The sequence below is a fragment of the Neovison vison genome, chromosome 4 (assembly GCF_020171115.1).
Source record: "Neovison vison isolate M4711 chromosome 4, ASM_NN_V1, whole genome shotgun sequence".
NCBI classification, from domain to species: domain Eukaryota; kingdom Metazoa; phylum Chordata; class Mammalia; order Carnivora; family Mustelidae; genus Neogale; species Neogale vison.
Window position 1 is genome coordinate 202,329,094 of NC_058094.1, and position 24,694 is coordinate 202,353,787.

At 42.0% G+C, this 24,694-nt stretch overlaps 1 protein-coding gene across 1 annotated transcript in view; it reads right to left on the reverse strand.

Annotated features, from left to right (window-relative positions):
* FAM3C (FAM3 metabolism regulating signaling molecule C) overlaps positions 1–14,129 on the reverse strand; it is a 51,135-nt gene extending 37,006 nt beyond the window's left edge. Inside the window, exons 1-2 of the mRNA XM_044246454.1 lie at positions 14,048–14,129; positions 3,776–3,830 (exon numbers count right to left, since the gene is read on the reverse strand). Of these exons, the coding sequence (XP_044102389.1) occupies positions 3,776–3,788 (13 nt within the window). The 5' untranslated portion in view covers positions 3,789–3,830; positions 14,048–14,129. The remainder of the gene's footprint in view (positions 1–3,775; positions 3,831–14,047) is intronic.
* Between the last annotated feature and the right edge of the window lie 10,565 nt (positions 14,130–24,694).

The window sequence follows — 24,694 nt, forward strand, 5'->3', positions numbered from 1 at the left end:
GACTGCTTGACTCATCTGCCTCGTTTTCCCCTGAAGAAAACAAAACCACACCACCACCACCACCACCACCAAACCAAACCTGCTCTCAAGGGCCGGCTGACCACACCAAAGTTCCATGGCAAATGGAACACCATCACCAGCTGCAGTCTTAATCCTTTCCAAATTTAAAGGCAATGCTCTACAGGGGTAACGCAAAAACACTGGACACTGTGGAGCTGCCATGGCAACAACCGTGATGCTAAGGAAGGAACTCTTGAGTGCAAGGAAACAGGTTTACTGTCCTATCACCACAACACCTGCCTCTTAGCCAACAAGTGCTGCAGGGATGGCGCACAAGAGTACCCAACCTTCTACTTAGCCTCCCCGAATCCCAGAGGACTTCATCTGGCACCTGTCACCTACGCTTCATAGTGCAGTTACATGATACGCTCCATCAAGACACACTCGTAGACTTTCAGACCTTCCCATCTTTAACCATTTCTGAGCGCCCTACAGAGTTAGCACTGCCCACTGCCAGCTAATTGACTGCGTAACAGGAACTGATGACTAGTCTTTTGTTCCCACAGCTAGGCAAATCTAGGAAAGAAAAAAAAAGTGTAAGACAGGAAAGGAAATGGAAAATGACAGGAAGAAACATCCTCCTCCTTCCCCTAGAATCGCAGAGCATCTCATTAATTATTCAGGAACAATACTAATATTTGCCTGTACCATCTCCATTGCCCTCTCTTACCAAAATTTTACTTTTTATTGATCTAGAATAGGTAGGTGGGATCAACAGGCATCTCTCCACTCTTAAGGACACAAAAGTCCAGAGATCAGGCAACTGCACATGATAACAAATAACGCAGCAGCAGCAGAAGGCCCAGGATCCAGGGATCCTGACAGGGCCCGGTGCTCCATTCTGACACCAAATTACCACATTCCCCTAAAACACTGCCAAAATTCAACTCCGTAGGTAAGGAAGAGTAAAGAAGTACTGTATGTTCGTTCTAATTTCCTAACCTGAAACAACTAGGACGACATCCTTCAAGGAGCAGGAAGAAACTGGCCTACTGATGCTCGCCAAGGGCCGGCGACACTGAGAAGTGCTGGTTTCACGCAACTCCTTGTTTCTATTTAGAAACGCTCCAAAAACACAGAAATGAGACGGCGGGGAAGAAGCTCATTACTAACCGAATCAACTCCCACACCGCCTGCTTCGACCTTCTCCCCTCCAAAAATCACTTATTTTCAAAAGCAACTACAAGTTGCTTACATGTTTAGTGCAGAAGAGAGCGAAATACCAACAGGCTTTGAGCTCTTACCCCCAAGGATCTAGCAGAGGGCCTGGACACAGTCGCACTCTCACCAAGTGTTTGCTAAACAGATGAATGGTGAGAGGTGACACATTGCTTCGTGATCACTTACGACCAAAGGCTTGAAGACTGTGTATCACATGAGTCTTCACCACTCATTTCCTAGCAAACACGAGCATGTGCAAACAAAGATAGCTTTTCCCTGTCCCTTACCACAAATACATGAAACCATTACTGTTTAAGATTAAAATATTAAAATGAATAAAATATCAAGGTTATAATACATCAAAGTTCTAGACTAAATTCAATACCAAGTGAGACCTGAGCCTACACTAGACAAGCTATATACACCAGACATCAGATACACGCACATGTACATATATACATCCACATATACAACACACACACACACCATTTATTGAGTGCCTTCCATAGAGCTAAATGCTATAAAAGCACAATTGCAGTTACACAGCTCTTCAAGGTATCATTTTTATTTTACAGAAAAGAAATCAAGGCTGAAAATTTTTAGGTCACTTGCATAAGGTCACATAACTAGTTAGTAGCGGAAGGGAGTCTTCAACCAAGACCTAGTCACTGACAGCAGACTATCAGAGGAACTAGGAGGGTATAAAAGCTCTAAGGCAGGGAGAAGTTCGAGATGGAGAAATGTGCTGGTAACAGAATAAACAGATGGTCCCAGAGAGGAGCAGGCAGGTGAAGACTAGCACAGACTAGCACCTCCACACTGGTAGAGTTCTAGAACTTCCGTTACATAGAAGTCTCCTCCAGAGCTAGTCACCGTCCAACTCTGGACATAAAGGGGCCTGACCATACCACACCACAGTCCCCCCATTCTTAACTTTCTGTAAGATTCTCTCTTCCTTCTAGCCATGGACTGCACTAATCTGAGTGTATCCTTATTTTTCACAAACCAAAAAGCATACTCTTTAGACTCTATTGCCTTACTGTTAAAATAAAGGCTATAAGAGTATTTCAAAGCAACCAGATTTTCTTAAATTAGAAGAGATTAATCACACTAAAGGCAATAAATTAACAGCTAATCTTCTCTCTTTGCTCATCAAAACCAATCCCTTCAAGACCTACACTAGGAACAGTGTCAAACATAAAATAAGTACTCAGTGAATAATTATTTATCAATTAACCTTGGAATTAATGGCCAGAATTGGAGAAAGGAACCAAATGAAAATTTAACTTCAACAAGAATGAATGTAGAATTACATGAGGAAGAGAAAACTTGCTTTGATTATTTCAATCACCATGTTTAATTAATGTACTTTTTAAAAATAATGTGAAGACATGTGACCATCAATAGTCAGTCTTGCCGTATTCGAAGATCATTAAAAAAACAAAACAAAACAAAACACTGTAATACATTTTTTAAACCAAAAACAAGCTTTTAGTTTCTGGGAATATTTTCCTTCAACAACTAAAGAGCTACTCAAAAAAGGATAGTTTTGTAAGTTCATGACCAAAGGGTCCAGATTTCTAAATTTCCACAAGGCCATCTATGAACCCGGGTATCTCTGCTTAATGAGCATGATGTTGGATCACCTGCACCTGATTCTACAAAAGGATGGAAGCACACAGCCTCGTTTGTTCACCCACCCGGACTTTAGAGACTTCTAAGAGATGCTCCCCCCATAGGAAAATAACTTGGCTTGCTGGTGAGAAGATGATAATTACAAGAAAGACTATCTGGCTTTTGAGAAATTATAAGTTACCTTCTATGTTGGCAAAACATGTAGTAGAAATTTCTAGGTAAAGTGTGCCTTTCCTCTAGGGTCTTGGCTGTGCTGAAGGACAGGCAGGGCCAGGAGAACACGCACTTTTTCATGATCAAGGCAGGAAGAGGTCATCAGCCTCTCCCGTTATTTATGCATCCTTTTATAATGTTTAAAGATCGTTACCTTAATACTATGAACATCAAGCTGTGTTTTGCAATTTCCTCAATATGCTGCCTAAGGAACAGATGTTCTTACACATAACCTCCCTTATGCAGATTGAACTCGAACCAGCAAATATTCCCTTAAGCAAACAAACATTTTACTGAATTGTTCATGTACACTAGTTTCTATTTAAGTACATATACAGAAAAGATGTAGGCTTTTAAACTTCATGATTTCTTTCTCTCAAAAAGCTAGAATTTAGCAAAACGAAAAAATCAGTCTCACTAGGTTATCAAAATTGTTATTTATACGGGCATTTTATTCTATTAGGCAAATAAACTTAATGTGCAAGAACACAAACATTAAAGCCATAACTTAAAAAAATTTTGTGAAGTTTGTCCAATTTGTGATGTATTGACTACATAAAAAAGGAGGTGAAGTAGTGATTTAGTCTGTTATATTTATCAGCTTTGTTCTTAATTTAGAAAAAGATTATTTACTCTCTCCATTAGCCATTTAAATAAAAAAGTTATGCAAAAAATAAAACTTTTTCTACTGAATTAAATATCTTACCTGCTACCCTCATGTTTCGTTTTTCAGTCTATGGCACTTTTCATTAAACAACCTCCTAAAATCAAAAGAAAAGGCAAACATCATTAGGTCTAGAATGAGCATTCCTGCCTAAGATTGAGTTGGATTTGAAGTATAGATAATAAGCTAATTAGACAAATGTCATGACATTTCTAAGTTTTCTACCAGTACGGACATGGGGCCTGGCTCCTTCCACTGGGACACAAAGCTCCTGAGAGCAGGGTCCATGTTTTAGACCATTGTGTCTCCAGCTCCCTAACTTTGGTGAAGAGCTGTGAGAAATCCTGCCATCAAGCATGTGAATGGAAGATAATGCCCCTTATTACTCTCAGTAATTTTGCACTTATAAAGAACTTTGGATACTGAGTCCCAGACTTCCAGTTTGCAGGTGAGGTCGAAAGAGGTGACGCTGCTCGTCCAGGCGTGGAACCCGTTACTGGAAGAAATGGGCCTGGGACGCAGGTCTGCTGGCTCCCCCTCTCGGGCTCGCCTCAGTCTACGATGCTACTTCATTTTTCGTACAACAGAATTCAGGGGCACTATGACAAGGACTTTACAGCAAAGGTTTATTTTAATACCAGGATCCTTTTCCTCTTCATGGTTTCAATTTAAGTTTGTAAAAGAATATATTCAAAAGTACAGGATTACAATTTTAAATATTCTGGTAATTACCATTATTGACAGTGTATGCTACACATCAAATAAAGAAACTATTCTCTAATATTATTCTACGAACAACAAGAAAAAGATGCTGGAAAAAAAAAATCTTTGTCTATGTGTGTTTCCCTCCTAGGAAGTAACTCCAGACAGGTGAAATTTTAAAAAGAAAACAAAAAAGCAAGTGAATGAGTTTGACAGGAAATTCATGCTCAGGCTGAACTAGACAGCGGTCTCTCCCGGTCTCTCTCCTTCTCTCTCTCCCTCTACTCCACCTACTCCACCTACCCATCAGGAGAGGAATTCAAAAGAAAGTTTTGATGAATGAATCTGATACCTTTGTTTTAGACTGACTGTATTTGATTCTGATGTTCCAATGTTGATGCCTGATCTAGTAAATGACACAATGTTTTAAATAAGAATAGCAGCGCATCCCTGAAGGGCACAGAAAGGCAGAAAGGGAGTGAGACACCCAGTTTGTTCATTCACCAGTAAGAGCCAGGCCAGGGTGGGGGTGGTGAGCGCCCAGGGGCCAGTGCTCTCAAGGAGAGCTCCCTCCTTCTGCCCGATTTACCCTCAAGAAAATACCAACATTTAAACTAACAGAGAATGCAGCATTATTGATTTCTTTTCCTCTGCTAGTTATCTGAACAGAATACGAAAAGCCAGCGTTATCAACCTATTTAAGCTAACTACTTATCCACAGGCTAGAGAAATACCAAAAGAGAACAACAGATATTAAAGTATCCGCAAGTCATCACATAAAAGCAGAAAAGGAAAAAAAAAAATCCTTGGCTTTTCAAATGAAATCCCTGACTGGTTTCAAATTCTCCTTTGACGTCCAGCAAAATGGAAGACTACGCTCACAGCACACACAGACCTTTCCTCCCAGTTAATATTCCAAAATAACTTCGCTCTTCTCTGCATGTGGCCTAGAAAAGTTTTCTGGAAGCAGGATAAGCGGTTGGCCAGAAGCATGCTGTTCTTTTTCACTCTTTCCATTCCCTGCTGAGGAGGCCACACCCTGTACCCTGTACCTCACCAGCCCGAGGGCCTCACCAGCCCGCGCCCTAACCACACTGTCCCGCTAGCCCGCTTCTACACTGATACTGCTAGGACCACGAAAGCAACTATAAATGTCTAGAGGAATTCATGCTTTCCACTAATTTCTGAGAGAACATTTCATAAAATCTCAGTCATAACACATTTTTAATTCATTTGCTTACGACAAATTCTTGATGCAAGAGTGCAGATCAGCCAGCATAAGGGAAAAGTACTGGATATATCTGAGAGCAAATCAAGGAACATGTTCACAGCACGCTAATTCCAAGTCATTCCTAACTTCTCTTCTTAGGATGATATTTAAAAACAAAGAAAATCATTACATATAATCATCTCAAGGAGAAAAAGAAGGAATTTAGTGGAATATACTTGGCATAAACCTCGGGCTGAACCTCCAATGATCAAGCAGGGATAAAACAGCTTCACAGAAAATTAACACAACAGCAAAAGGGTAAAAAGTCCTTCGACAGAAATTCACAGCTCTTTAATCCATAAGCAACAGGTGAAAGAATTTATAGGTTTTCTGATACACTCATTAAAAATTAGAGCTATTCGGGCACCTGGGTGGCTCAGCAGGTTAAAGCCTCTGCCTTCAGCTCAAGTCATGATCCCAGAGTCCTGGGATCCAGCCCCGCATCACATTGGGCTCTCTGCTCAGAGGGGAGCCTGTTTCCCCCACTCCCTCTCTCTGCCTGCCTCTCTGCCTACTTGTCATCTCTGTCTGTAAATAAAATAAAACCTTTAAAAAAAAAAATTAGAGCTATTTTCCAAACCAGAATACTGGTGGCAGGCAGAACACTTGCAGGATACACTAAAAAAGGAACAAAACCCCAAAAACCTTTGATAGCACCTTTGCTGCCCAAGAGTGTAGCATCAGTCAAAACAAATTTCAGTGTTTAAAATAAATGTTCAAACCCTGTCAGGTGGCTAATGTGTAGAAGTGCACAATCACCTGAAAGTCCACTGCAAGGATGGGCCGCCACGGTGCCCTGGGCCAACAGAATAGTAAGTCTGCGACCCAGACTACAGAACAAGTCCCACATTAGGATCTCAGACCGACATCCTGAATTTCTTTGAATTCCTTGTCATTTAAACATTTCCTTTAACCCAACGACTGACTTTGCTCTAATCTGGTCAAGTTTTATTAAAATGAGGCCTGCATCAACAGGCCTCAGCCTAGAATCAATCAATTTGAGATCAACAGATAAAAACACAAGCCAAGTGGTACTTTCATTCTCTCCTTGAGAAGCAGACTTGAATTACAACAGGTGAATGACAAGACCATTTTATATCAATAAATTAAGCCATAATAGCAATTATTTACCAGGAGGGGAAGGTCTTGCCAATTAAAATAAACTAGGTAATAATGCATTCGGCAGTGTTTTTCGTACACATGCTTATTTTATGTAATCTTTCCAGCAGCCCCCTAGGTGTAGTGTGTTTCGATGGCATTACAGATGAGGTCAAGGGATTGGTCTCAAGACACATGAAGGCTGAGTAAGAAGCTGATACCACAAACACGCTTCTCGCACCTCAGCAGCTCGCTGACATGTTCTAATAGAAGCAACTTGCTGTCAAAACTCCACGCCTATCAATGTGGCTTTTGCAAACTGCTCTGGGAATTGCCAACCTGGGCTGCCAACTAGCCACTCCAGAGATGCGACATTCGTCAGAATGATTAAGCACATGTGTGAGAACACCCCTTGAAGACAGAAAAGAAGAAAATGAAGCAGACAGAAACACCCACCGATGTCGTACTAACAAACGGCAATCAACTAAACTGGGAGAAAGTACTGTAAGTCATTCTCCACAAACACAAAGAAACTATCTCTTAATCCAACCCAAATTTAACTCGGTTCTGGTCAAATGGCACTGTCACAGGCACCAATGAGGGAAGTTCAGAGGACTGTTAACACTCACGCGACCTAGAGCTTTTCAAGAGGACAGAGAAAAACAAAGGTCAGGGCAAGCAGATAGACAGAAGTACATTTAGGCCCTGGGATGGCTAATTGTTTGTGTCAACTTGACTGGGCCACGGAACACCCAGATATCTGCTCAACGTTATTGTGCGATTGTCTGTGAGGGTGTTTCTGGCTGAGCCTGATACCTGAGTAAAGCAGTTCGCTCTCCCCAGTACAAATGGGCCTCATCCAATTGGCTGCCTGAACAGAAACCAGAAATCTGAGTGGGGGGAATTTGGTCTCTCTGCTCACAGCCTGCTACCCGGAACATCACCTTCAGCGGCCTTTGACTTACACCCCAAAACTTACACACCAGCTCTCCCGGTTCTCTGGATGGAAGAACGTCATTGGCTCCCCCAGCTGCCGGGGACTTCTCAGCCTCCACAACGCAACTGAGGCAGAGAATTCCTTATGATTGTCCATCAATCTCAGATACCGTATCTCCTCTCAGTGCAGTATCTCTAGAGAACCCAGACCGACCACAGGCTTGCTCTAAATCACACCACAGGAGATTACATTTTCAGTCCTAGAGCAGTTAAAGAGAGAAATGAGCAAACCCTGAAAACAAAAGTACGCTACACGTAAGGGAGGGGGCGGTATTCTCATGTAGTTTACAAAGAGAAGTACGGCGTAAATATCATCCTGTCTCTCCACTTAACTAAAACGAAAGGGTGGGGTACCTGGCCGGCTCAGTGGGTTAAACCTCTGCCTTCGGCTCAGGTCATGATCTCAGGGTCCTGGGATCGAGTCCTGCATTGGGCTCTCTGCTCAGCAGGGAGTCTGCTCCCTACTCTCTCTCTCTGCCTGCCTCTCTATTTGTGATCTCTATCTCTCTCTGTGTCAAATAAAAAAAATCTTAAAAAAAAAAAAAAAAAGGTGAAAGGTCCCTGCGAAGTAAAATCAGGCAGGTGCCTCTCCTAGACTAACTTCACCCCAAAGACAGAGGGAGAAGCAACCATACTTGCATACTTGGCAGACCACCCACGCTACTTCCCAAGAGCAGACATATTTCAACATGATTCATCCCAACTTTAAGAACTCCCTAGTACAACTCCATCAACCAAGGTGAATTAGCAGACACCTAAGGTTCTTACCTCTTCAGAACTCTGAGGTGTCAGATTTCAGAAATATTTCAGTTGTTCAACAAGCTTTTAAAGCAGGTTTTCTGTGAATACTTCGGGTGATTAAAAACTGAATGGACACGTGTTCTGCTTCCCCTCCCAAATCTAACAGGGCTAACCGACTTTTTCCTGACAAAAATATTTCCTTTTCGAAGATGATACCATTGAAGGAAGCACGGCGTGGGGCTGTTCTTCGCTGAATTCTCATGAGCGGAGAAAGAGTTGTTCGAACCCACAGGCGCTGTCACTCAGTACCTCAAACGCCACGAAGGCACTTCTTGAGCTGGCAGCCAGGGTCCAGGTTTTCTCAGAGAAAAAGTGCTGTTTACTCTGATTATTACCACGATACCCTGTAACCACTGAGGACAGGACAGTGGATGGCTGGTCTACACGGATATTACCAGCTGCTGGCATTAATGAGGGGCAGGGCCTCTAACAGAAAAAGGCTAATAAGAAAGAAATCAAACAATCAAGCTACCCATGATGTCAACGTGACATTACGTTAATATCACAGTGATTTAGAATTACAAAATGGAAATCACTGATGTACCAAAAAACCAGAAATAAGACTTCTGTCTGAGCTGAACTACCAACATATAAATGGACTGGAAATGGATAGGGGGAAAATGATACGGGGCCATACTGGAATGCATTACACCCTTCCAACCAGCTAGCCTGCCTTTTAAAACAAGTCATCAGTATAATCTTCATTACAGATAAATGTCAGGTAAGGACACCTTACATTAAATTGTATTGTAAACAAATACTTTACATGGTAAAAGATCTGAAGAAATGCTACACTGTAATTCTTGTATCTCATGGCTTCTATGACTCATACTAATCATTTTACTTTAACAGGGGCCTGTGGTTCCTGGGGCACCTGAGATGGTTTTATTGATTCCGAGGTACACACTACTTCCCTCATTATAACGTGTCTCAAACTGGGATGAGGTTTACAACCACATTTTCCCCCACAGTAGTATATAAAATAATGGTGTACCTTACAAATATCTTAGGCTCAATGAAACAGCATATCTCCTTCTTTGAAGCCCTAACTACAATGTAACTCACAGCATGGACGCCACCATTATTGGTGGGCTTTTTAAAATGCAAATTCCTGAGCCCAGAATCCCTAGGAGGATTAAAACTCCTGCATGTTAATGAGCTCCCCAGGTGGTTCTCACTCTCACTTGGATCTGAGAACTTCAGATCTATAGTACAGCAACCCAAACACACAGAGAAGTCTGGAGATGGGAGCAGGGGGTGAGGCAGATCTAGGCCACAAAAGCCCAAAGGTAAAACTCATAAAACAAGAATTTCATTCTTTCCTTAACAATGAATGGAAATCAGCCTGACTCTGGGCCAGGTCTCCTGTTGGGGTGAGGAGGGAAAGGCGGGCAGTGAATAAATCTGGAGATAATGTATTGAGGAATAGAGCAAAGAGAACTCTCATTTGCAATGGTTACAACAGTATTAGATTCAAAATTACCCAAATGTTTTCTTGCACTTTCTCCTCACCTACCAAAGCAGAATTTCCTTAAAAAGCTATAATCCAATGGAAAAAATTAAACAGTGATCAGATTTCTGTAACTGAGAGCACCAACATGCCAAAAACAGAAAACAAAATGACATTTAGTTCTGCCAGCTCCCTCAGAGTTCTACAACTGTGGATTAAACAGCTGTAATGTAAACCACTTAATCCTACACCTTACCACCCTGGAAAAGAAAGAGGGACAGACGGAAACAGGTATCATTGAAAACAATGGCAGAAATAAAAATGAAATACATTTTAACTGTAAGAAGTTCCACATATGTAGGGTAAAGAAATGTCCAGGTCACAAACTGCAACAACAAAAAAGATTAGAGAAAGGCACAGATTTCCACACAGTGTAACTATCTTCATCTCCTAAAACTATTTTACATTGTATCGGATGAGAAGTCACAAGTTCCTATTCTGAATGAATGTTTAAGAATTCCCCCACAGAGCTGCTGCACTGATGGTATTTTTTTTTTTTTTTAAGATTTTATTTATTTATTTGACAGATCACAAGTAGGCAGAGAGGCAGGCAGAGAGAGGGGGGAAGCAGGCTCCCTGCCAAGCGAGAGCCCGATGTGGGGCTCCATCCCAGGACTCTGGGATCATGACCTGAGCCAAAGGCAGAGGCTTAACCCACTGAGCCACCCAGGCGCCCCTAAGACTGTCTTTAAATAGTCTGCGAATTTAACTGACCCAGAGCAGACATAGTGCTGTCGGTCAAACCTTCCACGTGAAGAAATGGAGGAGCAGAGCCTTTCTGTCTGTCCTGGATGGTGCACCATTTCTACCACAAAAGCTGAATGACAGCAGCCATGTGCAAAGAAGAGGTAGTAAGAAGCTTCTGGCATAAAAGTTCCTGAAACAAAGAAGAAGTCCATCTTTGCTGATCCTTCAAAACACACTGAATGATCACTTAGTTGTAGATACTGAATGGTATCGATAATGTGCCTGATACCATACTGTGCCTGAAGTTGTGTAAAACTGATGATGAAAATCAATTCAGGAACTGACTCCCTGCTACAGATGTCCGCCTAACTTTTTTTCTGCAGCACACAAAAACTCACCAGGGGCCATCAATGGATGAATGGATGAACAAAATGTGGACTGCATCTATATGTGGAATATCATTTAATCATAACGTGAATGAAGTACTCTTCCTTGCTGTCCTATGGACATCATGCTAAGTCAAAGAACCTAGACCTAAGAGAGCACACCATTAGGCCTCCATTTATATGAAATATCCAGGAAAGGTAAATCCACAGGGACAGAAAGCAGACTAGTGGTTACCAGGGGCTCAAGGGAAGGGGGAATGGAGAGTAATTGTTTAATGGAAATGAGGTCTCCTTCCACAATGATGGAAGTGTTTTAGAGCTAAACACAGGTGATGCCAGCACACCACTGTGAATGTACTAAAAGCCACTGAATTATACACCTTAACATGGTAAATTTTATGTTAAATGAATTTCCTAAAGAAGGAAATCAGGAAAAACAAAAACAAAAAAACCTGACCAGAGTAAGACTAGAAAAATCATAAAGGGTAGATGAAAAAATTAATTGGATTAGAAATCAGGGAAATATAAGTCATCTTAGAATAGCTTTAATCAAATGGAGGAGGCCAATGAAAAAGAGAATGAAAGAATACCAGTAGGTATGCAGTGGAAACTTAGAAGAACTGGAACATTTAATTTCCTCTTCTGAGAGAAAGTCAGCTGACTGTATTTTAGAAGCAGAATAGAAGTCACGAAACCTCTTAAAGTTTAAATATCTTGGGAATCTTGCTCAATCTCCCCAAATTAAGAAAATAAGGCTCTGAGTGGAATTAAATAATTTGGTCAATGCCATTTATGAAGCAGCTAAACGCAGAAGTATTGCTTAAAATCCAGATGTGTGATAGAAAGACAGGAATCTTTCCGCACTAAGTACAAAACAAATGTTTGCTACTGTACTAAGTTCTGAACTAGCTGGATTTTTATGAGACCTAGGGCCAAAATTTGTTGATTCCTGGGTCTTGCACCTTTCAACTTTAAGAAATGGGTATAAAAATGAAGAAAAAAAAAAAAAAAAGAGAGTGAGAGAGAAAGACTCACTGTCTCAAAGAAAATAGCTTTATGAAGGCCCAGCCTATCTTATTCATAGTATCCATGATACCTATAATAACTGGCACATAAGAGATACTTCAATTTTTTTAAATGAATTTTTTAACACTAACACCATTTAAGATTTAAAATAGATGGTCAAAAAAAAAAAAAAAAAGACTCTGATAATCCAAAACTTTTTGCCATTCAACAATCTCTTGCCCCTCTCTCAAATTACCTTTCCTTGTTAATGTATCTTCATCAACTATTAAATATTAATTATCAACACTTAAGGTAGCAATCCAAATTTTGTAATTGTAACAAAATAACAAAATATCTTGAAAGCCACTTTAACCCAGTGGCCTCAGTCTTATTTTGATTCTCTTTTGAAACACAAGTGGTCTCCCAACCATGGTGATTTTGGAGGAATGTGGCCTGTGGCCTTTTTAAAAAGCCACATTTATGTTCGGCTTTAATAGATCCCAGGTTGAGAATCACTGCATTGGACTCTACATTTCTCACTATCAAGAAATGCTAATCTTCAGCGAGCTGAGAACACACTACATAGAATTTGTGAAAGAAAGCTTCTAACACCTGTATAAAGGGGGGCGGGGTGGTGGTAAGTTCGGTAAACAGCTAGAGAACTCAAGAGACTGGGGGCCTTTTGAAAGAGATACAATTAATGATATGACCTGAACTGATGCCAAGAGCATAAGCTATTAACTTTATTTTCTAAGTTAAACGGAGATCTCTTTGTACTACATGATGCACTGTACAAATATTAGCAACGTTTTAAAAAACTTGGTAAATCCGACAGTATACCCCTAAACCTGCAAGGCAGTCAAGGGTCCAAGGGGTCTGGCATCTTCTGTCACCATCAACCTTTACTTTACCTCTAGAGTTCACATTTTCATGTGTAAAAATAAGAAAGATAAAAGAACTGGCTGGTGAGAATAAATGTGCATATGAAAGAATATAGCACAGTGCCCAGTAAGCAATATAATACTACCTAGAATCGTATCTTGTATCCATATATTTGACTTAAGAAAATAAAAACAAAAGGTTCCGTCGATTAGACAGCAGCTCTGTATTTTATGACACTTAAAAAGAGTGGGATCAGGGGAGAAGATGAAGAAACACAGCTCAACCTGAAATCATCAATGTGTCATTTATATTATTTAGATCTAGGGTCCCTAACCGTGGTACAGAGTAGAGAATTTTGAGGACAGTAGCAAAAAAAAGAAAAGAAATGGGGAAGAAAAAGAAAGAAGGAACAGTACGTACATCAATGACAGCGAATATCCATGAGCTAGATGAATTTTAAAAATGAGAAGTACCTCCAGTTTAGGAGACGCTGAAACTTTACAAGTGAGCCAAGACGGCCCTCCACAGAGGACCACTGCAACACCCAGTTCGCCGCCGCCTCCGTAGAGCCCTGGGCCCGGGTTTCCGACGGCGAGCCGGGGCCCCCGGCAGGGCGCGAACCCAGGTGCAGCCCGGCCGGGGCGCCCAGCCGAGCGCCAGGTGCAGGCGCCGCCCCGCCCTCCGCGGACCCGGGTAGGGAGACTGCGAGCTGGGGATGCACCGGCGGGGCGGCGGCCCGAACCCCGGCCAACCGCACTCGGGGGGCCCCGGTCCTACCTGCGCCCGCTCCCCCCACCCCGCCCCCGCCGCGGGATGCGCCACGACGACCCGGGCGCGCGCTCCGGGGCCCGCCCCCAGCCAGCGGCGGCCGCGCGAGCGGAGGATGAAGGTGGCGGTGGGTCCCCGACTCCCCCCAGACGCCCACCATCCCTCTCCGCCCTCCGCCGCGGCTCCCTCCGCCTCCCCGTCCGTCTCACCGGCCTCGCGCCTGCCTTCCGGCCTCTGAGCGGTCAGTCCTGCCGGAGGCCGACGGGACCCGCCGCCGCCGCCTCCCGCGCCCTCCTCCCCTTTCTCCCGGGCTCCTCCGGCTTCCCCTCACCCCCGCGAGTGGCCTGGAGGAAGCCAGCTCGCCGCTGGGCCTCCTCCCCGCTTCCCCGCCGCGACCAATGGGCCCCCGCCGCCGGGAAGCCGCGCCCGCCCCCTGGCGGTGGAGGACCGAGCGGGCACCCGGCCGGCGGCGGGAAGGGCCGGAGAGCGACGGGAGGGGTCGGCCCGCCAGCCCCCGCCCGGCGCTGCGCTGTCTGCCCTTGCCACGTGGGTGCAGCCGCGGCGGCGGTTGGCGGCGGCTAACGCCCGGGAGTGGGGGAAAGGCGTCACGCCCTCCTTCCCCTTGTTCGTATACTTTCATAATCCTGACCTTAAAAGCAGAGATTTAAAATAACCGGTCCCATTCTAGAGATTCAGTGATTCCATGGTCTTAATCAACCTAGGATCTCGGGCAATTACCCTTTGACTCCTCAAAAGCTAGCTAACCTGTTGTAAAACGCTACTGGCCTGGAGCACTAGATCACTGATAACATTTGGCTCAGGGAAAAAAAAGCAGTGCGTGTATTTGCACGTCATTTTTGTTTAAATTACTTAGCAACACAGCAGTTAGAAATGCTCTTCTCCTCTACACATATTTTTTCCCCTACAGTTGTGTTGATAACTGGGAAGTCAGTCCAAATCCCACTTTATGAGAGCTGATCCCACAACACAAAATTGTTTCATAGTTCATATCCACATCCCAGAACAATTAATAACTATTAAATGTTACTAAGTAGAATGTCAGGACAATACACGGTTGTAGAAATTAAATCGCATTAAAGAATAATAGTTTACCATAGTTAAGTGTTCTACCAAGCCTCAGCTTTTCTCCAAAAATAAAAAACACAGAACCTAAATAATAGCTGTGAATTCTGCAGTTGGTATTCCATCAAAGGGGAGGGAAGCAAGAAAGGCATTCTGAGAGCCTTCTTTGTGCCAAGTACTTTGCTGGATGTTTGCCAGCCTTTGGGTATGTGTTCTCATTTAATGCTCACAACGCAGGCGAAATAGATATTATTTGCTTATTACTTTGAACAAATCAAAATATCAAGACTCCAAAACTGAGTTTAAATAACTTGCTCAAAAATACAATGTAGTAAGTTGTGAAACTGGAATTCCAGCCTAGGTCCATCTACCTCCAAACAAATGAGGCACTTCGTCTCTTTTCTTTTTAAAAATTTTATATATTTGAGAGAGAGAGAGAGAGCGTAGACAGAGGGGCAGAAGAAGAGGGAGAGAGAATCCTCAACAGACTCCCAGCTGAGTAGGAAAGCTAGAAGGGGGTTCCATTCCAGGACCTGAGCTGACATCAAGGCTCAGATGCTTAACCAACTGAGCCACCCAGGTGCCCCGAGACACTTTGTTTCTTAGGGTACCTAAAATCACAACATTTACTGTGCATGTATTTCCCCTAGTTCCCCCTATCGCACTGGAAGAATTTATGAAGCCTCTCAAATAGGGTGGTCAGGCCACGTTTATGAAATGGCTTTCTGACCCATAGCTGAATTGGCCTGTATGGAAATGACATATGCCATTGTCTTATAGCACCACACTTAAAACGACTCGTGATCTGAGAATGATTTAATATGCTCTGTGCCAATGGCCATAAAATCTAGGTTAAAACCCATCAATAGGTAACGAAATTAATAATAGTGGTGCACGACCAACATTTTGCTGTTTTCAAATCACTTAAATAGGGCAAAGCTTCAGAGTTTGTAGTACAACGTGAGAGGGTTAAGTATTATTTCATGAAATATTTGTACAGTATTAAGTGTGGGTAAGTGTCTGGATTACAGTGTCCTGCATTACAATGTAAATTCTATTTCTTCGCAGGACTGCAATGTTTGAAAGTTGATAAGTGCTTCCTTTAGAACACCTGTTAGGTAACCAGTTGTTTCACCTACCTTTTTACTTGATAAAGGAGTGTGGGAGGCAGAGAAATTAATAAAGATTAATGATTAAGTTTAATGAGACAATAGAGAACTTTGCAGCTCCGGGAGGTTTAATCCAAACAGGTATTGCAATGTTACATGATAATAAGCATTAATGATTTATATTTTTACAGCAAATATTGATTCTATATTTACTGCGTTCCAGGCTCCTTGTGAAGTCATTTAGCTATATTAACCCATTTAATCCTCACAGCAATCTATAATACAGAGGAGAAAATGTGAGAGGGAAAGGGAAAATTGCCTGAGATCCTATTGCTAATACCTGGAAGAGCCAAGATTCAAACCCACATGCTCAACCTCAAAGCCCATCCTGCCTTTTATGTACTCGAAAAGAGAGGTTCATTTTTTTCTCTTTGATGATTGCAGAGATTTATATAGAACTCTAACATACTACACTATTTGCCATACAAGGATTACATAATATTGTTAAATGTAAACCTTGATGAAAAACCTCAGAATTTTAATTGGACCCATTCTCCAGCAGAATATTCCATTTTGCATCAGTTTCCTATATCTGCACTGGTAGATTGCCTGCAAGTATGGGTACCAACAATTCCTCCAGTCTGTGCGAATTCATGTCACTTACCATCAAGGGGTAGGGTCTGTATTCCCTGCTCTTGAACCTAGACTGGCCCTACGACTTCTTTTGATCCACTGAATCCCTTGGAAATGATGCTGGGTGACTTCTGAGCCTTGAAGCTTCCATTTTCACTGCCTTGGGAGCCAATCAACATATAAAGAAACTCTGGCTGCCGGAAGAGGAGAAACTACACAGAAAGGAACCAAGACCTAGTTGGGCTCAAAACATCCCAGACACCCTACCTGAGGTCCAAGGTGTGTGAGTTCAGTGACCTTACACGTTCCAGCCCCCGCTAAGCGCCTAGCGGAATGTACCACGTGAGTGACCCCAGACCGTACCACTTGAGAACCTCCTAGTTAAGACTACAAGGCCAGCCCCACAGAATCCCGAGAAATAACTATTTGCTGTCTTTGTAAGTTGCTAAATGTTGTGGTAGTTTTTCTGCACAGAAATAGATAGCTGAAACATGGAAAGAAAAGTTTGTTTAAAAAAAAAAAAAAAGCTAACCAGCTCTGGGAGTAGGTTTACTTTAAAATATTAAAGCATGTTTATATTGGATCATAAGGTCAATCCTATAAAGATATGGCCAGAAACTTGCCTCACTTTTTGAAAATAGCAGGGGTGGGGAAGCACAGTTAGAAAAATAAAAACAAAAGCAAAAGTGTCAAATCTGATACTTTCACTGGGTAAAATACCACCCCCAGGTGCGATTTAAAAACTGTTGTTCAGACACTCAGTATTGGGTGTCTGGAACTCTCAAATGTCATCCAGTCTTTTGGTATAAGTCTCGGGACACTAACCTTACTCCTCTCATCCCATCAGCCCCTTTCCTGCCAAGCCAAATCTGTCATCAGTTGAACCAAGCTGAGTCCTAAGTATCTATGTAGACTCCAAATTTCCCGAATTCTCTTTTTCACAGCCTGTGTTGGCCCAGTAAGCTGGCTGGACCTTGGCTAAATGCCTCACCATAAATTCCCTTCCTTTTTCCTCTCACCCTGTGTTTCTAAGGATAGGCTGCATCCCCAGCCCACGTTCCCAGGGCTATCCCCACTCTTACTGTCTTTTATGTTGGGGCCCTAACATTCTTCCACTTTGCCGAAGTTGTTATGCAGAGTATAATGGATCGCCAAAGAAAGACCTGGTGATGACTCAGTGATACCTGAGCTCAGACTCAGTTATGCAGTGAAGGCTTTCCTCTGAGTATCCTTGAGACTATCATATAATCATTTTTGTGTCTACATAGTACATTGCACAAGGATATTGTGTGCAAGAGTGAAAGAGAAAGTGAAAGGATGAATGAGAAGTCTAAGGGTTATGGAAGGACCAGGTCTTTGGAGGAAAAAAAAGTCTTCCTTATTCCCTCAGTGCTAGGAGCTCCAAATCAGCTTTGGAACCAGTTAGGGGTTCTCAGCGTAGGGGTCACATTGACCCATTTTAACATGCTCTTTTTCGGTTCAGCTAAAACATAACTATATTTGTTAATAGTTCTATTTTTTCAATTTTCTAGAAATCTGTAAGGGCAAAAGAGTAAAGCTTAAAAAAGCTGGAACATCCACAGATTTCACAGCACATTTGATACTTTTGCCATTTTAACACTCATTTTTTTACCATTTTAAGTACACCTTCCAGTGGTATTAAGTGCATTCATGTTGTTGTGTGACTAACACTACCATCCACCTCCAGAACTGTTTTCATCTTAAAAACGGAAGAGTCCAATGGCCCAAGTCCATGGTCCCTCCAGTCCATAACATCTACCACCCCACTTTCTGACTTTAGATACCTCATATGAGCAAAATATTATAGTTTAAAAGCTAGAACACTCACAGATTTCATGACATTATATTTGAAACGTAAGCAACATGGTCTATACAAAATAAGAGGGTTTTTAAATTATAAAACCTATGTAATATACAATGAAATCATATTATTACATATGTATCTGCACAAAGAAAGACTCTAGTTTTCCATCTATTACTACTTTTCTACCAACATACAAGAAAATTCTAAGTATTATAAAAATTTGGATTTTTAAAATATCTTTTTGGGGCGCCTGGGTGGCTCAGTGGGTTAAGGCTCTACCTTCAGCTCAGGTCATGATCTCGGGATCCTGGAATCGAGCCCTGCATTGGGCTCTCTGCTTAGCGGTGAGCCTGCTTCCTCCTTTCCTTCTGCCTGCCTCTCTGCCTACTTGTGATCTCTCTCTCTTTCTGTGTCAAATAAATAAATAAAATCTTTTAAAAAAAAATCTTTTTGATTCTACTCCCTGGGAGATTCTGGTTTGGATTAGATCTTTTAATAGACCTTTTAGTGTGGCAAAATTTGGCACTTTTGTCTTGATGATAAATCATACTAAATGATACACTGAATATGGTAACCCACATCTAAAGTATGTATTGGAACCATGACTACAAAGTAACTTCCCTTTTCCTGAAATTACATACAAGGGTGTATTACAAACAATTATTAAGATTATACTAGTGGTTTCTTCAGAAGCATAGTTTATTGTTCTGTCTTGTAAAATATTACCTCCTAGAAAAATTTCTGACTCAGCACCAGAATCTAAAAACTACTTTTTGAAGTCTCATATGGCTGTGTTACCTGTTTGTAATGCCAAGCAAAGATGAAGAAACCATGGATCAGCCTACACACACACACACACACACACACACACACACACATCCCTGCATATACATTATATACACACAGTCCATAAGGTACTTAAAAATATGTATTTATCAGACCTTGGGAGTAAGTATTTTCTTTTTTTTTTTTAACTGCCACAGAGCAAATGGGAAAATATGACTACACCACTGACATTCACAGAATTCTAAGTAAATGAATGAATAAGCCTCACATTAAATCATTCAAAAACACTTCTTTCTACATCCCATTAAAGAAAAAAAAAAAAAAAAAGAGTCCACCAGAAAACCCCCTAAGAAGAAGCAACTGAGCAAACACGGAGTAAAGTTTGTGTTTCCCTAAAATATAATAGCTTCAGTCTATAACCTCAACTCTTGATTAAGAACTGATTATGGGAACCCTTCAGTCTAAGCACAAAAGGATTCACTGTGACTGGTGTTTTTATTAAACTTTAAGATCTCTAGTTACATCAAACCTAAACGCATTGTTTGCTTGGAAAAGCAAAGCCATTGGAATATGAGTAACAAAATATCATCCAATTATTACTACTGCATTAAGGTCTGTTCTCTAGTGGATTTCATGGTCACTAAAGATAATTCAGCAACAGTCCAAGAGGCTCAATGGTTGCAGCAGGTCTAAGAAATACGATAGTATCATAACAAGCAAAACAAAACAAAACCTATCCCATGCACTATTGCCATCTTTGGAAAAATTCCGAAGAACTAGATAGAAACATCGGTATCCCGGACAGTGCCCTAGACTGTCAAGTCTTACGGGCTAAATGATTTCCCCAAGGTTGTATGGGCAAAATTCCTTTCCTTGATATATCGGCAGCCCGAACAGGGAACTGGAATTAGCCTACCCATCCAAATTTGTTTCCTTGACCATGTTTTCAATTTTAGGCCAATTTCTATTGCAGTTTCTTGACTCCCACCCCAACGCTTTGTAAAGATACCACATCTGAGCTATTCCGAGTTTGTGCCCTGATTCAATTTGAAAGGTTAGTTATGTGACCCTAAGCTGTTCATCTTTTGCACTTTTATTTTGAAATGTTTCTTGTCGAATGGCTGTGGCCTCACTGAGGTTTGGTACATACTTTTAAGTGTAATTTATTTACCCAGAGAAGTTCTGTTCAAATAGAGCATCTGGTATTTTGTAGAGTTCTATCCAATAGTCAAATTTTCCATCTCTATTCATGAAGCAAAAGCCAGGGAAATTGCTCACTTCACTTAAAAAAAAAAAAAAAAAGTTGGAAATTTAACCTTCAGTTTCTATAGATTCCAAGATAATGTCATCTCCCCAAATTCCCCTTCTCTTCTATCTGACCAGGACAGCTCTCCCAATGCCATCATTGTTTAAGTCTTGGGTTGGAAAAGTGCGGTAGGATTTGGAGTCAGAGAGATGAATTTAGGTCCTGGCTTTATCTGTTACTAGCTGCTAAGTGACCTCAGGCAAGTTTTCTAGTCTTTCCAAGCCAGTTTCCTCCCTGTCAGTCGGAACAGGAACAATTCCCTCACAGAGTTTTGGGTTTTTTTCTTTGGTAGTGGCGAAAGTTTAGTATAATTTTTAGAAAAGGAGATGAAACTCATTTGCCACACAGGGAACCAGAGAATTCTGCAGTGCTCTTACCTACTTTCTCCTGGCTTTGCCTGCCAAACTGGTGAGATATCTGCTTATTGGGTTATTTTCTGTGCTGGTCATGACACGTAGCCTGTGCTGTCACAGGAGTGGACTCCTCATGCCTCCCCGCTCCTTGCTACCACCCAGCCCAGGAGATATGTCTTCTCTTCCTGCCTTCTAGGGGCTCAGACTCCTCCCCTACTCCATTTCCCCTCTTCCAGAAATCCGGAGGCCAGATGGTTTATCATGAACGGTCTGTATCCTTTTCTTAACCTAAGCTGCTTACTCTCCCAAATCCTTGACTCCAAATCCTCTTGACAGTTTTTCACAGTTCCTTAATGGAGGCAGAACATGAATATGGTTCTGATGTTACCGCCATTGTATCTCCTCAACAGTCCCATTTTCCCCCCTCCTTTGTTTTGGGTTTGTTTGTTGTTCAATTATATCCCATCTCTCTCAGAGCCTCTCACACACGGTGGGTCATTTTGCCCACCTTAACATGTAATTGCATTTACAGGCATCTCACTTGGATCTTAGTGCATTTCCTGAGGCAGAGACCGGGGATTCCCAGCATCGGAATAGCGCCAGGCGCAAAAAAAGATTTACCCCAATGTTTACTGAATGAAAAACTTAACTCACTCTATAGGACGTGACTCCGAGTCCTCTGACAGTATTTACATTACTTTCACTTTGAAGAGAATGCCCAGCCTCTGGCAACCATAATATGCTACCCATCTCTGTAATTTTGTCATTTCAAGAGTGTAACAGAAATGAAATTGTGTGGTACGTAACCTTTGGGGATTGGTTTTTTCCACACAGCGTAATCCCCTTGAGATTCACTAAAGTTGTTACCCTCAAGGACAAGGCTGGGATGGGCACAAAAGGAGGTAGATATGGTTCTTTTTTTTTTTTTTTTTTTTAAGATTTTATTTATTTATTTGACAGAGATCACAAGTAGGCAGAGAGGCAGACAGAGAGAGGAAGGGAAGCAGGCTCCCCGCTGAGCAGAGAGCTGGACGTGGGACTTGATCCCAGAACCCTGGGATCATGACCTGAGCTGAAGGCAGAGGCTTTAACCCACTGAGCCACCCAGGAGCCCCAGATATGGTTCTTAAAAGGCAACACGAACCATCACTGTGGCAGTAGAATAGCTCTGTATTTTTTCTTTTTGAGATTTTATTTTTTTTTTTTGAGAGAGAGAGACAGAGACAGCAAGAGAGAGCATGAGCAGGGAGGGGAGGGATAAGCCCACCTCCCACTGAGCGAGGAACCCGATGTGGGACTCGATCCCAGGACTCTAGGATCATGTCCTGAGCTGAAGGCAGACGCTTAGTTGAGTAAGCCATCCAGGCATCCCTAGTTCTTTTGGCTATGAGGATACATCATATATGTCCTCCTAGGATACATATACATATACATATATGTATACATATACGTATACATGTATGTGATACAGAAACCAACACAGATGATCAAATTATGTAAACTAGATACAATACATGCAAGTGAGTACAATTAAACCTGGAGAAATTTAAATAAGATTGTTGAATTATATCTGTCAGTATCCTCTTTGTGACCTGACATTGTAGTTTTGTAAGATATTACCATTTGAAGAAACTGGGTGAAAGGTATATGGGCTCTCTCTGTTATTTCTTACTACTACAAGTGAATTGACAATGATCTCAAAATAAATGTTTTAGAATATACATGAGGCATTTTTGACTTTTAGAGTAAGACAGCATTCGTGAAGAATCATGCAAATTGAATGTTGGTTTTTGAAAGAGCTTGAGGAATTTTGCACCTGCCATTTTAAAGAATTCAAACAGTACATTTTATGCAAGGAGCCTGGGGCAACTGTCTCTTTAGCTTCTAAGATAAAAATGTTTCTACCTATTATATACAAATGTGATGGGAGACAAATTTCTACAAGTAGCCCAAGAAAATGATGGATATATTAGTTTCCTAGGGCTGGCCATACACATTACCACAACCCAGCTTGCCGAAACAACAGAAATGTAATCTTTCACAGTTCTAGAGCCAGAATTCTGAAACCAAGGTGTTTAGAGGTCATGCTCCCTTTCCTTTTCCAGCTTCTGGTACATCTAGGCATTCCCTGGCTTGTGGATGTATCACTTCAGTCAGTGCCTCTGTCTTCACCTGTCCTTTCCTCATCTTTCTATGTCTTCTCTTCTGTGTCTTATGTGGACACTTGTCATTGGGTTTGGGTCCCAATAGGTAAACCAGTATGATCGCATCTCAAGATCCTTAATTATCCTTAATTACCCAAAAAGATCACCTTCTTAAGTGACATTAAGGTCACCTTCTAAGTTTCAGAGGTTCAGGCATGGACCCATCTTTTTTTGGGGTACCATTCAACCTATTACAATGAACAATGAACAATAATCAATCTATTCATTCATTCTTTCAAGAAAGATTCCCTGAGTTCCTAATGGGAACATAACAGCATTCTAGGAAAGATCATCTATGCACCACGGCATCTGTGGATTCCTCGTAATCACATCGTGGAGAAAACACATGCCGAAGCTTAATGACAGTAGATACAAGGAATGCCTTGTTAACCTTAAAAATAAAACTGCTAGCTATTTAACCATCAAAAATGAGTTTATTCAGGAATCGCAGAGACTGAAGTCCTGGACAAGCAAGCTATGGCGATAGCATCGGTGCCTCCATAGAACAAAGGAGAGGAACACCCTTTTATAGAGGAAAGGGGGCAGTTGGGAGGACTGCTATAAACAAAAAGTCCAGGGGTGCCTGGGTGGCTCAGTTAGTTAAGCATCTGCCTTGGACTCGGGTCATGATCCCCAGGCCCTAGGATGAAGCCCCCCTCCTTGAGGGGGGAGGGTCCCTGCTCAGCAGGGAGTCTGCTTCTCCCTCTCCCTTTGCCCCTCCCTGTGCCCATGATCCAGGAAGCAAGCTCTCTATCTCAAATAAATAAGTAAGATCTTTAAAAAACAAAAGAACAAATGCAAATGTCAATTGGAGTAAACGAGGAGTTGGGAGTACAGAGGCTCTTCATAGGCTGAGAGGTGGCAGTGTCTTGTTGGCTAAGCCCATATGGGCATAAGGGAAAGCTCTTCTTTCTCCCATTGACACAGTAAAGTGGTATCCACGCTCAAGGTGTCTCTCTTTCTATTAGGTCTGCAATGGTCAAGGAGGGTAGGGCCAGAAAGCTCCCTCTGCCGCCTTCCTGACTTTATGCTAAAAGAGGTTTCCTTTTGTTTTCACAGCCTCAGTACAAACGAGGGTAGGGGGTCAAGGACAGGAGATTCCAGGAGGCTTTAGGTAGATTTGTCTTAGGCCTTATGAAGGAAAAAGAGCTTGAGATGGGCATTAAAGTGTTGTATGTTGCTTTTCAGACTTGGGGAATAATGTGGGCAAAATGATGTGGTGGAAATGACCACTTTGCTCAAATGTTAGTGTGCAGGAAATAGAAGCCACTAGGACAAGTGGCTGATATTGAGGAACAGGACATGAAAATTTACATTGAGACTAGAGCCCTAATGTAATTCAGGAAGCTGAAGGTAAACGAGAATGGAATGCTTCTTAATGGGGGGTGGCATTAATTGATTGTATTTTACAGGACTCTTGACAGGGAAGTGCCCAAAAGGAGAGAGCAGCTCAGAAGTTCTGGCATAGAACTGGTGAAAAGGAATCAAGTTCTGGTGATAGTGGGAATTGAAAGAAACTGGAGGGTTTGGGGAATGCCCACGGCAGGCTTCCTAACA